Here is a 15,091-nt window from a genome sequence, read left to right as displayed (position 1 = left end):
GCTACACAACTGATAGCAAAGCTAGAAGAGTAATATCCTTGCTCTACCTCTCCTTTTGCCAAGATTTATTTATTTTTAGTTCCACCCTTCACAATCAAGTATTTATCTCATTAGCAAAAATTACACATATTGTCCTTAACAGAAATGCATGTGATAATTCAAAATTAGGGTGATTCATAAATTAGAAATGGGAAAAAAAGGAAGAGCATATTTCTTGGGCTTTACAGCTGCTTTGAATGAAGTGGGCCACAGAAATAGTACTCTTTTTTTCTTGTGGCATTCTATGAATCTTATGCCCTATTACCTGTTTCAGTATATACAACCCAGCTGGACAGACCAGCGTTGCAAATACGGGAAGTGTGATTTCACGCCATGTCAGCTGTTCTGGAACAGCTCCATCAGTTTAACTCTCTCTTTTCTGCCCCATCCACCCAAATCTATACAGAGTGGAAGGTGCACATGAGCCAAACAGCTGAATGCCAATGGTTGCAAGGTGCTAAAGAAAAACTCTGTTCCAGCAGACAAGGCTGGATTTTGTAAAATCTGCAGCTTTCTCATACCTCTTCCTTACCACAACAGGACAACAACCAAAAGTGAAACTGAGCCATGATACACAACAGGACAGACTGCTCTGCTGGATTTAACTTCAGATACTTCACCAGGAGTTAAATACCATGATCCAAAGTAAACATAATTACAACACTTTAATGCAAATATAAATGCAAGACAATTCACTGTCTAGCAAAAGATTAAAAAAAAACCCCAATAGATTACCAACTTCTTTGTACATTTTTTGAATGTAAGTCTGCTTTGGGAAAGCATTCTGGGGTGTTTACAAAAACTATTTATAACCAAGTTTACAAAAGAAAGCTAGTAGAAGCATTTACATACTATCTAAAGACTTAGTAATGTGTTACAAACTCACATAGAAATGAAAACAAATTTTACTATTAAGACAACCTTACAATACAGGCTAGTAACAGAGAGATTTGAAATGCCTGACAATTTCTTCACCAATGTAAGAATCAAATGTATCATTAATTTAGGAGTCATTGTTGCTTTTATTTCAGAAGTACAATGAAAAAATCCCCCATGTACAGTCATGTAAGTTAAAAACATTGTCATGAATCCTAACAGTGTGCAAAATGACATTCCCTCCAGGACTATGAAAAGCAATGTAACAAATGAACAACAGAGAAAATCAAGCTTGTGAGAGTTTTCACATTTAAATGAGCCAAGTGGGGCTGCATAGGAAGAAGCAGTACAGGAGGCCTACAAGTTTTCATGGTGAACACTAAGTAGTGGACTTCCTGCAGAATTGAGATTGGGTGGGAATTAGGGTGATAATGGGACATCTGAAACATTAAACACAATAAAAGAATTGTATTTGTATTGCAGATGAAAAGCTTCTATATTTGAAGGGGGTTTAAATTTTTGTTCCAGCTTACTCTGTTGTGATAAAACTGCTATATTGAGAATAATATAGACAACATGGTATCATGCAAATGAAAATATTTTAACAGCTTGTCTAAATGATAAGCAATAGATAGTTTCATTATCACGAGTTTTAAACATTGCACTTTAGAACTGTAAGGTAAAGAGAGCAACCCATACCTCAGGACTGCCTAGTATCTTAGATGTTGGCTGTACCTCTTTGAACATTTGTCAACTAAGTCAAAAGTAACAGGTATTAAGCAAGGTTTCCTAGCTGGAATTGTGGCCCAGACCAATTTCACAGGAGTTCTTCTCATAGGAACAAATTAATCTCATAGAGACTTCTGTTTACACGGGCTAAACAATTGTTTAAACAGATTAATGAGCACAGTTGTAGCACTTAAAAAAAAAAAAAGGCAACAAAAAAGCATACACAATCTTTGCAATAATGGTAAAGCCATTGTTTTTCAAGATGCCAAGAACTATTTTAAAATCTGTCTATGGGTCTTACACACAACCACACAAAACACTGCAAAGTGAAACAGGGTGTGTTAAGACTTTGAACACATTTCCACTACCTAAAAGGTACTAGAGTTGCTGCTATCCTGTACTGCCACCTGCAGTCAAAGCATATGTTTGACCTTTAGGAAAAAGGGCAAAACCTCTTTCAAAATGCAAAAAATTCAAAATGCAAGCAAGTTCTGTCACCTGAACACTGCTATAAACCACAAACAATGGTACGGATTTAGATTGTTTAAGAGACACTATTCACCATCACATTTCAGTTCATATTTCTACACCAGACAGACTGGAACAAATACTGTTTTCAAGCACAGACAATTTGCCATATTGATTTCCAGGACATAGATTTTCCACCCCTAGAACAGGCAGCCACTACACTCAAAACAGAGCACACTAACTTCTGACAAATAAACATATCCTATCTTCTGAAAAGAATACACAGATTTGTACACCAGGATTTTTACAAGACAAACAAAGAAGATTCTACAAGCCATGTTTTGAGTAACACCTCAACCCAAGGAAGAACTGGTAGGAGACAATCTGAGACAAACTCTGTGTGCCTCAGTGCTATTTCTACACTAACAAGAACCACTCTTCTTACATATCCCGTGCAAAACTGATTGACCTCAGAGGACCTTAGACTATCTTTACCATCAGTTCCTTTTTTTTTTCAGAACGCAGGCACATATTTCTAGGGTAGAGTCCTTGATTTTTTACATGCCCTTAACAAGTGAAAACAGTGCTTTTCTGAAATGGACAAAAAATCTTTCATTCAAGTTTGTTCACTCTTTTCTTTATTTTGTCATGATACATTTTTTCAAATTTTTCTCCCCACAGGTTTGTTTTTGTGGTTTTACTCATAACAAAAGGTAGAGCACAGTCCTTAGTACTAAATCCTCCTCTGTCAACACATTATTGTCAAACTGATTGATTGTAAGAGTCATGGTTCAGAAATACATCAAAAATACAGTGATAGGGATGTATGAATGCATTTCCACCCTAAATTAAACAACTTAGTTTAGCTAAGGCAATTGTAAAATGCTTCCTGCATTTATCTTCGTGCAAAGTTAACCTTTGAGACATTGTGAGATGACCAAAATGGCTTCAGACAATATTCCAGTGTGTAAGAAATCTATTGAAATTAAACCAAACAGTATTATTCAAAATTTAATTAATTAACTTCTTAATGACAGTGCAAGATCCATCCTCCAAGTTACGTTTTTTATGATTGAGACCTGTCTGTACTCATGAACATTGCCTGCATAGAAAGAAGACTGACTCCCTCCCCCAACTGCTACATAAACATACGCTCCTATTTCTATCATTTGCTCCATTAACTTCCCAAAATTCATCACAGGTCAAACAGCAACAGAAGGCTATAGTTTCTGGGAACATAAGTGCTCTTTCAGGTCTTCTACACTCCTGCCAAAAGTTTTTAAGAAGCATAAAATTAAATCTTTGTACTCCTAGAAACAAAAAGCCATGTCTACACTTAATCATTTTTATACAACAGCCAAACCAAAGCAAGTAACTTTTTTTCTAGAATAAATAAAACTAGAATAAATGTCAGATACAATTTCTTTTCACCCTTCCCCTCATTTGTAGCCTTCTAAGCCCCTCTCCACCCTTTCTGCTATAGGGGAGCAATTCAACATATTCTTCATCCAAGATGCAAATCTAGCTACAAAGAGGGACAAATCAAAGGAATCTGAAAGTGAAGTGGTTTTCACAGTTTACTCTAAGAATAACCTCTCGTTCTCCAGCAAGGCAGTACAATTTTAACAGGGAGGTGACACGTGACTTTGAGCGGTTCAGCTGGATTCCCAGCCCTAGAGCTGCTGACACAGATACATTCAGCTTGAGCAGCAGCAGGTAGGTAATGAGCTTGCATTTGTGAGGTCTTGCTTGCCATCCACCCTTCTCCAGATGCAAAAGTATAATTGCACATCATATGATGATGCCTACAGCAGTAACTTCAACAGTGACTAAAGAATATAACATCTGGATGGTCTGGTAATAAAACTGTATTTTGCCAAGATCCAACAACATGGAATGCAATAGCCATAGACCTAATGAAGGTCTCTTCTGTCAGCCAGGAAACTTCAACCGAATTAATTTCAAAATTCATTTAATAGATGATGGAGAACCCCATGCAGTAGCACTAAATATCCAAAAGACCTAGAAAATGCCAGCTTGACTAATCCTTATATACTGCAATTTGGTGTTTCCCCTCTGGAGCATAAGAGAGAAAACAAACACCCTTTTCAAAAAAGTATTGTTTCCCAGCTCTCTTCTGTCATCAGAGCTGACCAAACAATCACCTCATTCTGTGGTGATGACACCTAAATCTCCCCCTTGGGTTATCAATTAATAATTTACTTTAATATCTCTTCCATAATTGCTTTAGATATTAGGAGAGAAAGTGAACTCTTAGAACAGCTCCTGTTGGGTGCATCTTACAACTTTTCCCCTCAGTACACATTACAGTCACTTCCCCTATGAAAAACCACTATTGAATACCATAGCAAAAGGATATCCTCACAACAGTTTTACCCAACCAAAAGAAAGTCATATATCATTGTGTTCCTAAGAAACAATTTTACCAAGGTTTAAAACACAATAGAAAATAGGTAATTTACAACTTAACCTGGACTTACCCGTGGACTGGCTATGCACAGGAAGGACGGCAGCTCAGTCACCTGGCAGCATCGTACACATGAGGTAGCTGATCTCCTTCTATATATGACATGGTCTGAATAGCCAGTAACTGCTTTACAGTGGCTGCTGAACACAAAGTTCTGAAAACAAAATGAAAATGAAGAAGTTAATGTCCATGAAGAAACACTCCTCTCAAATCTTGTATCCACCCATGAGGAAGACAGACAAGCCACATTCCGTATGCATTTCTCTTTGAATAAGGAAAATTCTACACATCTTCTGCAGTGAATATGTGAAGAATCTTTGTGTAATTATCAGAACATTCAAATCCAGAAATATTTGCAATCAGAATAGATCATATCAATACTTGTCTTGATGCTCAGTTGGAACCAGAAACAAGTTTTTCTGCCTTTGAACCTCCTGACCTTAGCTTTTCTAATAAAGGAAGTACAGGCATATTCTAGTAGGTCTGACACTCAGGGTGTTTTCTACCTACTCATTTGACTATTCTGAGTTAAAATTAAATTTTGCAGAGATAAAAAATTAAGAATTGAAATAAGGCTGGATTGGTATCTTTAGACTTGCATCTTTTCCAACCTTTTCCTTCTTTCTTGTGCAAGAGCACTCTAAATTTTATCCTGAAGATTTAAAAAGTGCTAGTAGGGTTGCACACATGAACAAATCCATGTTTAAAACCTGGAATTTGCTTTGTCTTTTACATTGGAAATGCTGATCTGAGCAGTTACGAAAAGCATTTCCAGATTTTTACCATTTCCTTTTTCCTCTTTTTTCACCCTCCTCATTCCCTACACGTTACTATCTTATGAAGCCCAAGAGGAAGCTTTGCGAATGTTACATTGAAAGCTTCTCCAATTTGTGCTAAGGAAAAAGTTCATTTCACGCACAATAATGTTCAGTGCTAAATGACAGGCATGTAAAGGGCAGCTTGATTTTCAACTCTCCTTTAGGTTTTGAACTCCCTAACCACCTTTATTTTTTTTTAATGTGTTCTAAACATAACCTCTGCAAACAAAATTCTGTAAATACAGCTTATTTTAAAGTGACTGCAGGTAGTAATTTGTCTAACAGGAAGCCTAGAAAACAGCTTTAAAGTATCTGTCATAACTGCAGGGCTATTCTTCCTTTAGATTTACTGGGGTTATCACAAATGCACTGTATTGCACACACTGATGAACTCTGCTCCTCAGCTGGCTTTTTCCTGTATTGAACGTTATTAGTTGCAAGAGTCATTATTTACACAAAGTCAACAGCTCTAAGAACCCCTAGGACACAAGTACTGACATCCTCAAAAAATAGAAATTTTTGGAGAAACCAAATTAATGTTTAAATCTTGTTAGACTGTGGTATAGGTGTGTCTGTAGCCTATCCAAATGGTTTGCATTTAAGCATTAATATTAAAACCTACACATGTATATTCCAGATCTTACATTTAAAATCTACTGTCTTAATCCATCTTCTGTCCTTTAGAAAATCTAATGATTTTCATTGTGATATTCGTACTAACCAAACCAAGGGCTGTGTAAGGACTTAGATCATCTTTCTACATATGTAAAAATGAATGCTACCTTCTCTAAGTGCACACAACTTCTGATACCATCTTCTTTATTGCTGCACTTATGACACCACACAAATTCTCCTTAACCATACCAACAAGAGGACAGAGCTACACTAGTCACAGAGATAAGCACTGCAAGCACTATAGAAAGAGCTGACTGTAATCTTAAAAAACTAACTGAAAGCAAATTCATGTAGCATAGAGATTTTATCAAGCTAGACATGGAAACACAGACTATTGAAATACCAGCACATCCAGAGTTAACAGGCACACATTCACTTGGCTGACTCTTTGTTTGATATCTAGGAGGACTCATTTTGTTGGCTTTGCTGTTAACGCTGCAAAACATGACACCAAGTCCAAGGTTGGTTTCCTACTGCTTATGCGTCTTCAATTTCAACTTCCTCTACACAATATTCAATTGAATTCTGGCTATCTCCTTTCCCCTTCCAGACTCAAGAGCAGAAGCAATATTCCCTAGAGAAATTTGGCACAATCTCACTGTTTCAGAAAAGACTTTTTTTTACTGCATATCTGCTAATTGCCCTAGATGTTTTCCTGACTCCACACTAGCACTTCTGTGAACTTATTTCCCAGTGAACTGAATCAATGGAGCCTTAATCTAACTCAGGAAATCAACTGCAATTTAGTAACAGAAAGGCAAAATCTTCACAAATATCCTAGGCCAAAGATTAACAAAAATGATCTTGCATTACACAGTAATTTGAATACATCTGATCTACCAGACAGTAGCAGAAGCAAATTTCAGAGTAGAAATACAGCACTGAAAATGCTTGTTCACCAGCTATAAAACACTGTCAGGCTGGTCTCTGTTTTCCCCAGCTGCTGCAAGAATGTATTGAATTGGACAAGAAAAAGAGTTGTTTCAGCCAGAAAATTAGCATTTTGCATGTAAAAAACATTACAAAACTCTTAAGCTTACATACAGAGTCTATCCCTGACAAATCATGAGTCTAATTCTATTGCTCCTGTATCTACTTTTGGTGCTCCAGTAATATTTTGAAGTCTTCTAAGTCAACTGATTTATTCATTATATCAAGTTTTGAAATGTAATGCTGCATGTGAAGGAGATAGGTATTAAACTATTTTTCTGTTCAGCACTCTAAAGTCTCTTAACTGTATCTAAAAAAGCAGACAGTATCATCATCCCATTATCAAATCTGTTTTCCCTGTTTTGTAAGGACAAAATGGTTTTCATCATTTCTCATTCAGGAGGATTTGCTACTGTCTCCAGATCACAGAAATTTTGCTTACCTGCAGCAAAGTGCAGCTGTGCAAGTTAGGGAAAGACAGTGGGAAATTTACATCAAGCAAGAAATCCCTGTTCCTCAGAAAACATGACCCCTGCTCTTTGACTTCTTCAGTCTCCATCCAGGAGCGCATGTGATGGAGCCTGTAGGATGCTTTCAGAGACAGGAAAAGAGCTAACCATCTGAAAAAAACCACAGGAGATGCATTTATTCACTGCTTTGTGAAAGAAAGGCTTGAATGTATTTACAGCATAACTGTATCTGACAGAAATGGGATTTTTTTTAAGAATATCAGGGTTACAGCATCCTGCCTTAAGGAAAATAATTTCTGATAGACATCTTCAAATTTTTCTTATATAATTTTTTCTAAGGTGGCTCAACTGAATCTAAGTGATTAAATCAGGATATACTTTGAAGCACTTAATCGAAAATGGTCAAGCCCCAGCTAGCCTCTACAATGTAAAATTGCACTGACTTCTCTGTAAATGACATATAAATTATTCATAACAACATGTGTAATGAATTCAGAATTTATCATAAATACCATTGAGACACATCAAGAGAAATCTGAATTATGTTACTGAAGTGCAGTCAAGAAACAGTAATTCAAAATAACCAGAACAAAAAAATATTACAAAGCCCTAAAGCAGAACATCTCTATTTAATAATAAATACTTTTAGTCTAAAATTTCTTACAGCCCCTATTAACATGACTCAGAGTCCTTTCAGACTACACTATAACTTAAAATATCACCTCTCCTTTCAAGATAATACAGTTGATGCTATAAATCCACAGTTCAAAGCCTATGCCTCAGAATCACATTCTATATTAAAAACAAGACATGTGGAAAGTATGACTCAGGGCTGAAGAACAACTACCACAGCACAAGCTTATTCCATGTGTGTTTAAAACACACTCAAGTGCAACTGGCAAGAACTGCACTGAACAGGCCTTCCAAAGTCTGGATTTTGCGCTTGATAACACCAGCAACCTGCAGTGTGACCCTAAGCAAACTCTCCTTTTGCCCTTTGACCATCCTGTGTATTTACAATGTCAACTCTTTGTAACACAGGGTTTCTTGTGACAGGGGCATAAAAACTGTATTACATAATGGTGCCCGATATCTGGAGGAGCACTATAGAAGTTGTTGTAGTATTAGAAAATGATAGAGAAATAATAATATTAAGAAACACAGAAAATGCAGGTTTAGAGAAGAATGACTGACATCATCTGTACTTTTCCTGTAATTACTAAAAGAGAGAGAAAAAAAGTTGTCCTCACCTGGCTAAATGTCCCTGATTCATAAGGTTTGCCATTTCTGCTGGAGAGACATCAATAAACCGGAGGAAAGAAAAACAGCTTTCTTCATTGACGCCTAGGTCACAGAAATACTGGAGTTAGGCCAACACATGTCATAGACACTCCTAGCTGAAAACTAAATTTACTTCATCAATTCAGGATACACATTCTATGACACATGACAAATCTAAGTGAGTAAACAGGAGATCCTAATTTAACCTAGATCATTTAGAAATACTGAAAATTCAATTTGAATCTCTGTTGCCAGACTCCACATTCCAGTTCATTTTCCAGTGTGGGCAAGAGAAGGGCTCTTACCAAAAAAGAGAAATACAGTCTAGGTCTAGGACATTTGTTTCAGTTATTAAGAATCAATAGGCAATGTGCATATTTGCAAATTTGAACAAATATCTTCCAGACAGCTGACGAGAACATGCATACCTCAGGATGCCTGTCTCATGCTCCCTCTCACCCAGGAAGTCAAATGGGTTAGAAGGAGTTGCAGGTATTGGTAGGGAAAAGCTTTGCAGGCCCACTCATGTGCACTGCATAGTCCCAACACCAGCTGAAGAGGTCCATGCTAATAGATTTCAGCATAGTAATGCAGCCAGTATTTCTCTTGCTTTATACTTCTGAAGATTTTCCCATCTCAGTAGCTGAGTGACAAAATTAGCTCTTGTAGGAAAAATATTAAATCATCTATAATAAATTGTATCTGTCAATAACAGCAGCTTTTCTGGGGTTTTTGCTCATTGATAGATTCTGGGTCATTTGCATCTCATCTAGTTTCTAGTTGAAAGTAAGTTGGCAGTTTAAGATACAACACAGAATGTTCTGAAATGAATCCAAGATTTCTTAGAACTGAATCTGTGAAAAATTCACATTAGACTAAAAAGGCAGCACTAATCTCTTGTTAAAGTTAAAAATCTCAAGTTAAAACAAGACAGACTGAATTTAAGATACTGCACTAGGATTAAGCAATAACTAAATGACAGGTTATCCACAGATTCTTCCAGCTGCTTTCCATCCTTTCCTCTCTGAGCAAATGAAATGTATGTACAAACACTAACAAAATTCTAGTAAATTCTAATCTATTAATTAATCCGGTCTCTCAGTCCTTCCCTCTGAAGTAGACATATTAAAATCCAGCTTGTTTCCCAAGACTGAAAACCTACCCTTCCTGTGGAAGAGAGACTGCTGGATGTGGTCTGGTGCAAATGGCGAAAGTAAAACCCGTAACCACCTGAAAATTAAAGGAACAAAACCAAACAACATCATCAAGAAGGTGTTAACACATAACACATTCAATCACACAATCAACATAAGATACAGAGTAGCCATTCACTTCTTCATTGTAAGAATTTAGCGCTCTGAATATCTGGAATTGCACAGCAGAAGGAGGAAAGTGTCATCAGTCTACATGCACTGCTGTTAATTTGACACTGAGACACACCATTGTTGTGTTAGAACTGGATTATATGTTCTAGAAAAGCTGATCTTGTCTTCATACATGTCTCTCTCATCTCTGCCCTTAGCACTTACCATAACTGAATGCAGACAAAATTAATCAAGAATTGCCATGGTTGGAGAAAATAGCAAACTGCACTTGGGCAGATTCTCATCCAAGGTGAGCATTAAAAGTTGTCATGGCACTAGCAGATGCTCACGTTATACCATGTTGCAACAGATACTGACAGCTTCCTTCCATGAGAAATCTCACTGAGGGGAAATCAGGTGGGGCTTTTTTTTTTGTTTCAAGGATCTTTTAAAGCTTAATTCTACTATACATCATCAGCAACAACTCTAAATTCCTTTTCCCGGCTTTCTTACTCAGTCAAAGGGATATTCTATGACTAGGATTCCACCAAGAAAGAGCACCTATATCAGATGTTTAACAGCTGAATGACTAAAAGGAAATGGACTGCTCAGCCAACATCATTTAAGTACACCAGGTATGGGAGCTAATTAGCATTTATGAAAATAAGTCTAAGTAATAATACTAAGTACGCTAAAGTGGATAGGAAGTGGAATAAGCTTGCCTGTCCCGTGAGTGGTTAAAGACCCTGATCTGTCCATGACGGTAGATGAACTTGGAAATCTGGTATGGCTTTAGGGCGATGTGAAATGGAGACCAAGTTTCTTGTCGCTCAAACAGCTCTGGGTGATTGCACACCTGTAAGACAGAGAGGATGTCAAAAGCTGGGAGAAATTAACTTAGTCCAATGCAGCATCTACATCCCAAATCACCATGACCAGTGATCACTAAAACTTTAGTACTGCTTAATATTGCATGGTTATTTTGGTGTATCTGCTCAAATTTCAATATGGCATCATACCTTTTGCTATTCATATAACAGCTATTGCCTCTTCTTCCCAAGTGAATGGCTTCCTTCAACCAAACCAACCTTTGCAACTAAACCAGCTAGCAGATGCACGCATCATAAGGCTAAAGCTCTTCTTCACGCAACATCAATGCTACACTGCATCCAAAACACAACTGAATTGCATGCAAACTTGCTTGCCTATGCCAGATTTTTTTCAATATGGTGTTTTCTAGAAGCTGTATCTTAGTTTTGTGCTAATCAATGATCATACTTTTCAAAAATTATTATTTAAAATAGCCTTACCTTCCTAAACTGCATAACTAGATTCATGAGACTACTAGTGGTGGTCTGTGCTTGCTGAGTAGTGCCCATTGATGACTGCAAGAGGTCATCAATAGAGATTTTGTTTTTCAGAGCTTGGTACAAGAGCTTCTGTCGACTTGTCTGCTGGCAGTACATAAGAATTTCAATCTGCAAAATGATAATGAAGATTTAGCCATTTATTTCTCTTAAATGAAGACGATAACATCAGTGTACATAAAGCTGAAACACACCTTGAGGAAAACATAACTTTCTCAAAAAATACATTTATAGGCAGTTGCATTCAGATCTGCATTTCAGGATCTAACCTGGAAAGGACTTAACTGATAGGTGTGTTTTGGAAAGGTTGTGTAATGATGTAGGAGACAGACCTTTAAAAGTGCGTGAACACAAGTAAACAGAGGGATTCTTAAGAAGCTGTCGTCACACCTGCAGCTGATCAGTTTAAAATCTGACTTCAATTTCTACCATCCTACAGTTCCCCACTTAGAGCCATGCTAAGGAGTGTCAGGAGCCCACAGCAGTGACAGGTGCATCGCACAAGTGGGAAGTACACTGAAATTAATAAGCACATCAGAACAAATCAGATGTCTCTCAGCCAGCGTCTCTCAACCTGGGGACTGCTGACCACAAGATCATCTAGCACTGCTAACATCCATGTGAAATTAAGAGACTGGCAAGAGAGAAGAGCATGATGCTGCCACTATGTATTTCTCTGTATAGGCAAGCAAAAAAAAAATCCTAAACCCATGCCAAAGCCTTCAAAAAGGCAACTGGAAATGTTTATCACCCAGTAATTGATGTAACAATCTCCTTCACTGCCATTAGGGATACATCTGTCAACTTAAGCAGGACTGAAGGTTCTTCATCTTTAACTGGTAACAAAATGCTTTCCCAAGAAAAATATTTGTTAATTAGAAGTTCTTCAGTTATATTCACATCTAATGACACTGCTGGGATGTGGTGCAAGAGGGTGAAGGTCGAAGAGAAGTCTACAGTCAAATTTCAGGTACACAGACTGACAAACAAGTTTGCAAAAACCAGATCAGAGAACAGAGCTATGACAATAGAGCTGTAATAACCATTCCAGAGAAATAGTTTTTCTGACCTTATCTGACAGTTCATTTTCCACATCCTTCTTGATTCTTCTCAACATGAAAGGCTTCAGGATCATGTGCAAGCGGGATAGCTGGTCTGAAATAAAGGGAAGGGGAAAGAAAGAACAATTACTTCATCAAAAAAGAGAATTATATAGTGTTTTTTGACAAATTAAGTCCCTAACTGCTCAGCCATTTCCCCCCATGTGAGTTCTTACAGCAGAGAGTTGATATTTCTTTGTTGATTTTTCTTTCTTAAATGAGTGCTGTGCTACACTGTTTTTCTGTTCATTACACATGCTATATTACAGTCAGAAACAGAAACTTCAACATAAACTATCAACAACAATCCAGTAATGTTCCAATCTCATAATGCGTTCTCTGCTTTAGATGCCACATCTCATAGAAAATTTAGCCATTATTATTTCAAAAAGGCAACAGATTCTTAATATAAAATGATAGCAGTTACACACTGCACTCACTCTCATCAATAGCAGACTTGTTCTCCGCATGGCTCTCTATGTCCTTAGAAAACCACTCATTGAACTCTTCATGGGAATCAAACAGTGTTGGCATGATAAAATGCAGCAGGGCCCACAGCTAAAAGGAGAAAACACCAGAGTAGCAAAAGTCATCCTAATGTGGACAAGGTAATTATGGACCCCAAAATCTTCCAGCTCTTTATAAGCAAAATCACTTCACTAGATCATGAAACATGGCAAAATTAAACAAAACCCCAGCTGCATTCTCTTCCTGCCTCCCCCCACAAAGCCACAGATATCAACTTAACAGAACCCCATTAGAAAGCAGTGACAAACACAGTCTAATTACTTCAGCCAACAAAAGGGAAAGTCACTAGAACTAGATTTAATCCTGTAATCAAAGTATTACTTCAAATATCTTTAGTTTTATTTAAATGTATAGCAAGTTTCCATATTTTTCCCACCCAGGGCTGATCCCATGTTTGTTTGCCAGTGGTTGCCAACCATACTTGCTACAAGTATGATCCCACAACCACATAAATGCAACAGATTTCTCAACTGTTTACATATCCTTAGTATGCATTATTGTTACAAAGAAAAATCCACTCTTTTGAGCTCCCAAATACCTCAGCCATTGTGTTCTGGATTGGGGTCCCAGTCAACAGCAATCTGTTTCGACACTGGAACTGCAGTAGGATCTTCCAACGAACACTGATGAATAAAAGCAAGAAAAATAATTTCTAGAGAAAACTGCAGAATGATATGAAACATAAGGTATTTTAAGGCAAATTGTTTCCAGTGAGTTTCCCAAATGATCTTTGGAAGTCACTGGACAAAACTATTACAGCTGTTCCCCAGTCTTTCAAAAGACAACTACAGAAAAAAATAGCCTTTTCCCAATTAAAAAAAAAATTAAAAGAGTGTAATTTATTTTATTTTTCTAAGTATCTTTTTTACTCATTTTTAAAACAAATGCTTACTAATAAAATCTCATGATTGGAATAATTAACTTTCCAAAAGAAACAGGTACTTTGAATCAGAATGTCGTGTGTTTTTCAAACTTTACAAGAGGAAGTGTATAGGCTACTGTGGCAGGAGTGCTGAGCTATACATTAAAATCCTCTTAGAGGGGTGGCTTCCCAAGAATGTTGAAGAGACAAACTTTGATCAGAATGAGCCTGCATCTAAAGCACTCCTTAACTTACTGTGTACAGTGGCAACCTGGACAAAGGTTATGGGAAAGCAATTACAGAAATAAACACAGACAAATCCATTACTTGAAAACAAACAGAAAATTTTCTGGCATAGAGTCTCATGACACAGATTGGGCTTTACTGCAGCCAACAGTGTTCATGGGGTTCTGACCTTCATTCATGTCTGGAAGTGACACTGAATAAGGAATCAAAATAATGCATTTAATGGAGTCAATATAAACAATATAAGCTAAAGACTACAGACCATTCACCAGGCAGAATTCTGTGAATAGTCAGGAGGGAAAGTAAACTGCATTTCATTCATGCATTTTGTTTAACTGTCCTGTGCTCCATACAAGTTTCTGCTCCAGAGCTACCTTTTAATTACATTTTACATATTTGAAAAATCTAAATGCAAAACACCTAATGGATCAATCCAGTGTCAGAGAGTTATATAGATATTTAACTAGGTTAGATACTTAAGGGGTCTTATGTGTGTTAATTTTAACTTCTATCAATTTATGTTCTATTGATGCTTTATTGATACTCCTCCAAGAGGCTGATCCACAGAAAATATTTTGTTTCCAGTTAGTTTATTACCTGGAGCTACTCTTGAGTGCTTGTGCTTCATCCAGCACCATATACTGCCACTTCACTCTCTGGAAATACTTCACATCCTGCACTACCAGCTGGTAACTGGTAATTACCACGTGGAACGGAGCATCCTGAGTATACAGTGTCTTCTACAGCCGCAAAAGGAGAAACAAATGTCCACATAATGTAAGTACATTGTCAAGAGTTCACTGTAATTTCAGACTTCTGTATTACAATCTTCTCATTACACCTGCATTCTCCACAGCTGACTTGTAAAATTAATTATATCACAGTTACTCAACTAGTGGACCTGCACTTC

At 37.2% G+C, this 15,091-nt stretch overlaps 1 protein-coding gene across 8 annotated transcripts in view; it reads right to left on the bottom strand.

Moving 5' to 3' along the window:
* Positions 1-15,091, bottom strand: part of INO80 (INO80 complex ATPase subunit) — a 62,101-nt gene that overhangs the window by 22,024 nt on the left and 24,986 nt on the right. For all 8 annotated transcript variants that reach the window (XM_053979325.1, XM_053979332.1, XM_053979333.1 and 5 more), the window contains 10 exons: positions 14,779-14,921; positions 13,612-13,696; positions 12,986-13,103; positions 12,515-12,600; positions 11,389-11,556; positions 10,801-10,934; positions 9,937-10,004; positions 8,744-8,837; positions 7,466-7,643; positions 4,614-4,754 (listed from right to left, as the gene is read on the bottom strand). In XM_053979325.1, coding sequence (XP_053835300.1) covers positions 4,614-4,754; positions 7,466-7,643; positions 8,744-8,837; positions 9,937-10,004; positions 10,801-10,934; positions 11,389-11,556; positions 12,515-12,600; positions 12,986-13,103; positions 13,612-13,696; positions 14,779-14,921 — 1,215 coding nt within the window. The remainder of the gene's footprint in view (positions 1-4,613; positions 4,755-7,465; positions 7,644-8,743; positions 8,838-9,936; positions 10,005-10,800; positions 10,935-11,388; positions 11,557-12,514; positions 12,601-12,985; positions 13,104-13,611; positions 13,697-14,778; positions 14,922-15,091) is intronic.

This window comes from Vidua macroura, chromosome 6 (assembly GCF_024509145.1).
Source record: "Vidua macroura isolate BioBank_ID:100142 chromosome 6, ASM2450914v1, whole genome shotgun sequence".
NCBI classification, from domain to species: Eukaryota; Metazoa; Chordata; class Aves; order Passeriformes; family Viduidae; genus Vidua; species Vidua macroura.
Note: the sequence above shows the minus strand (reverse complement) of the source record. Positions and strands in the feature narration are given on the sequence as shown.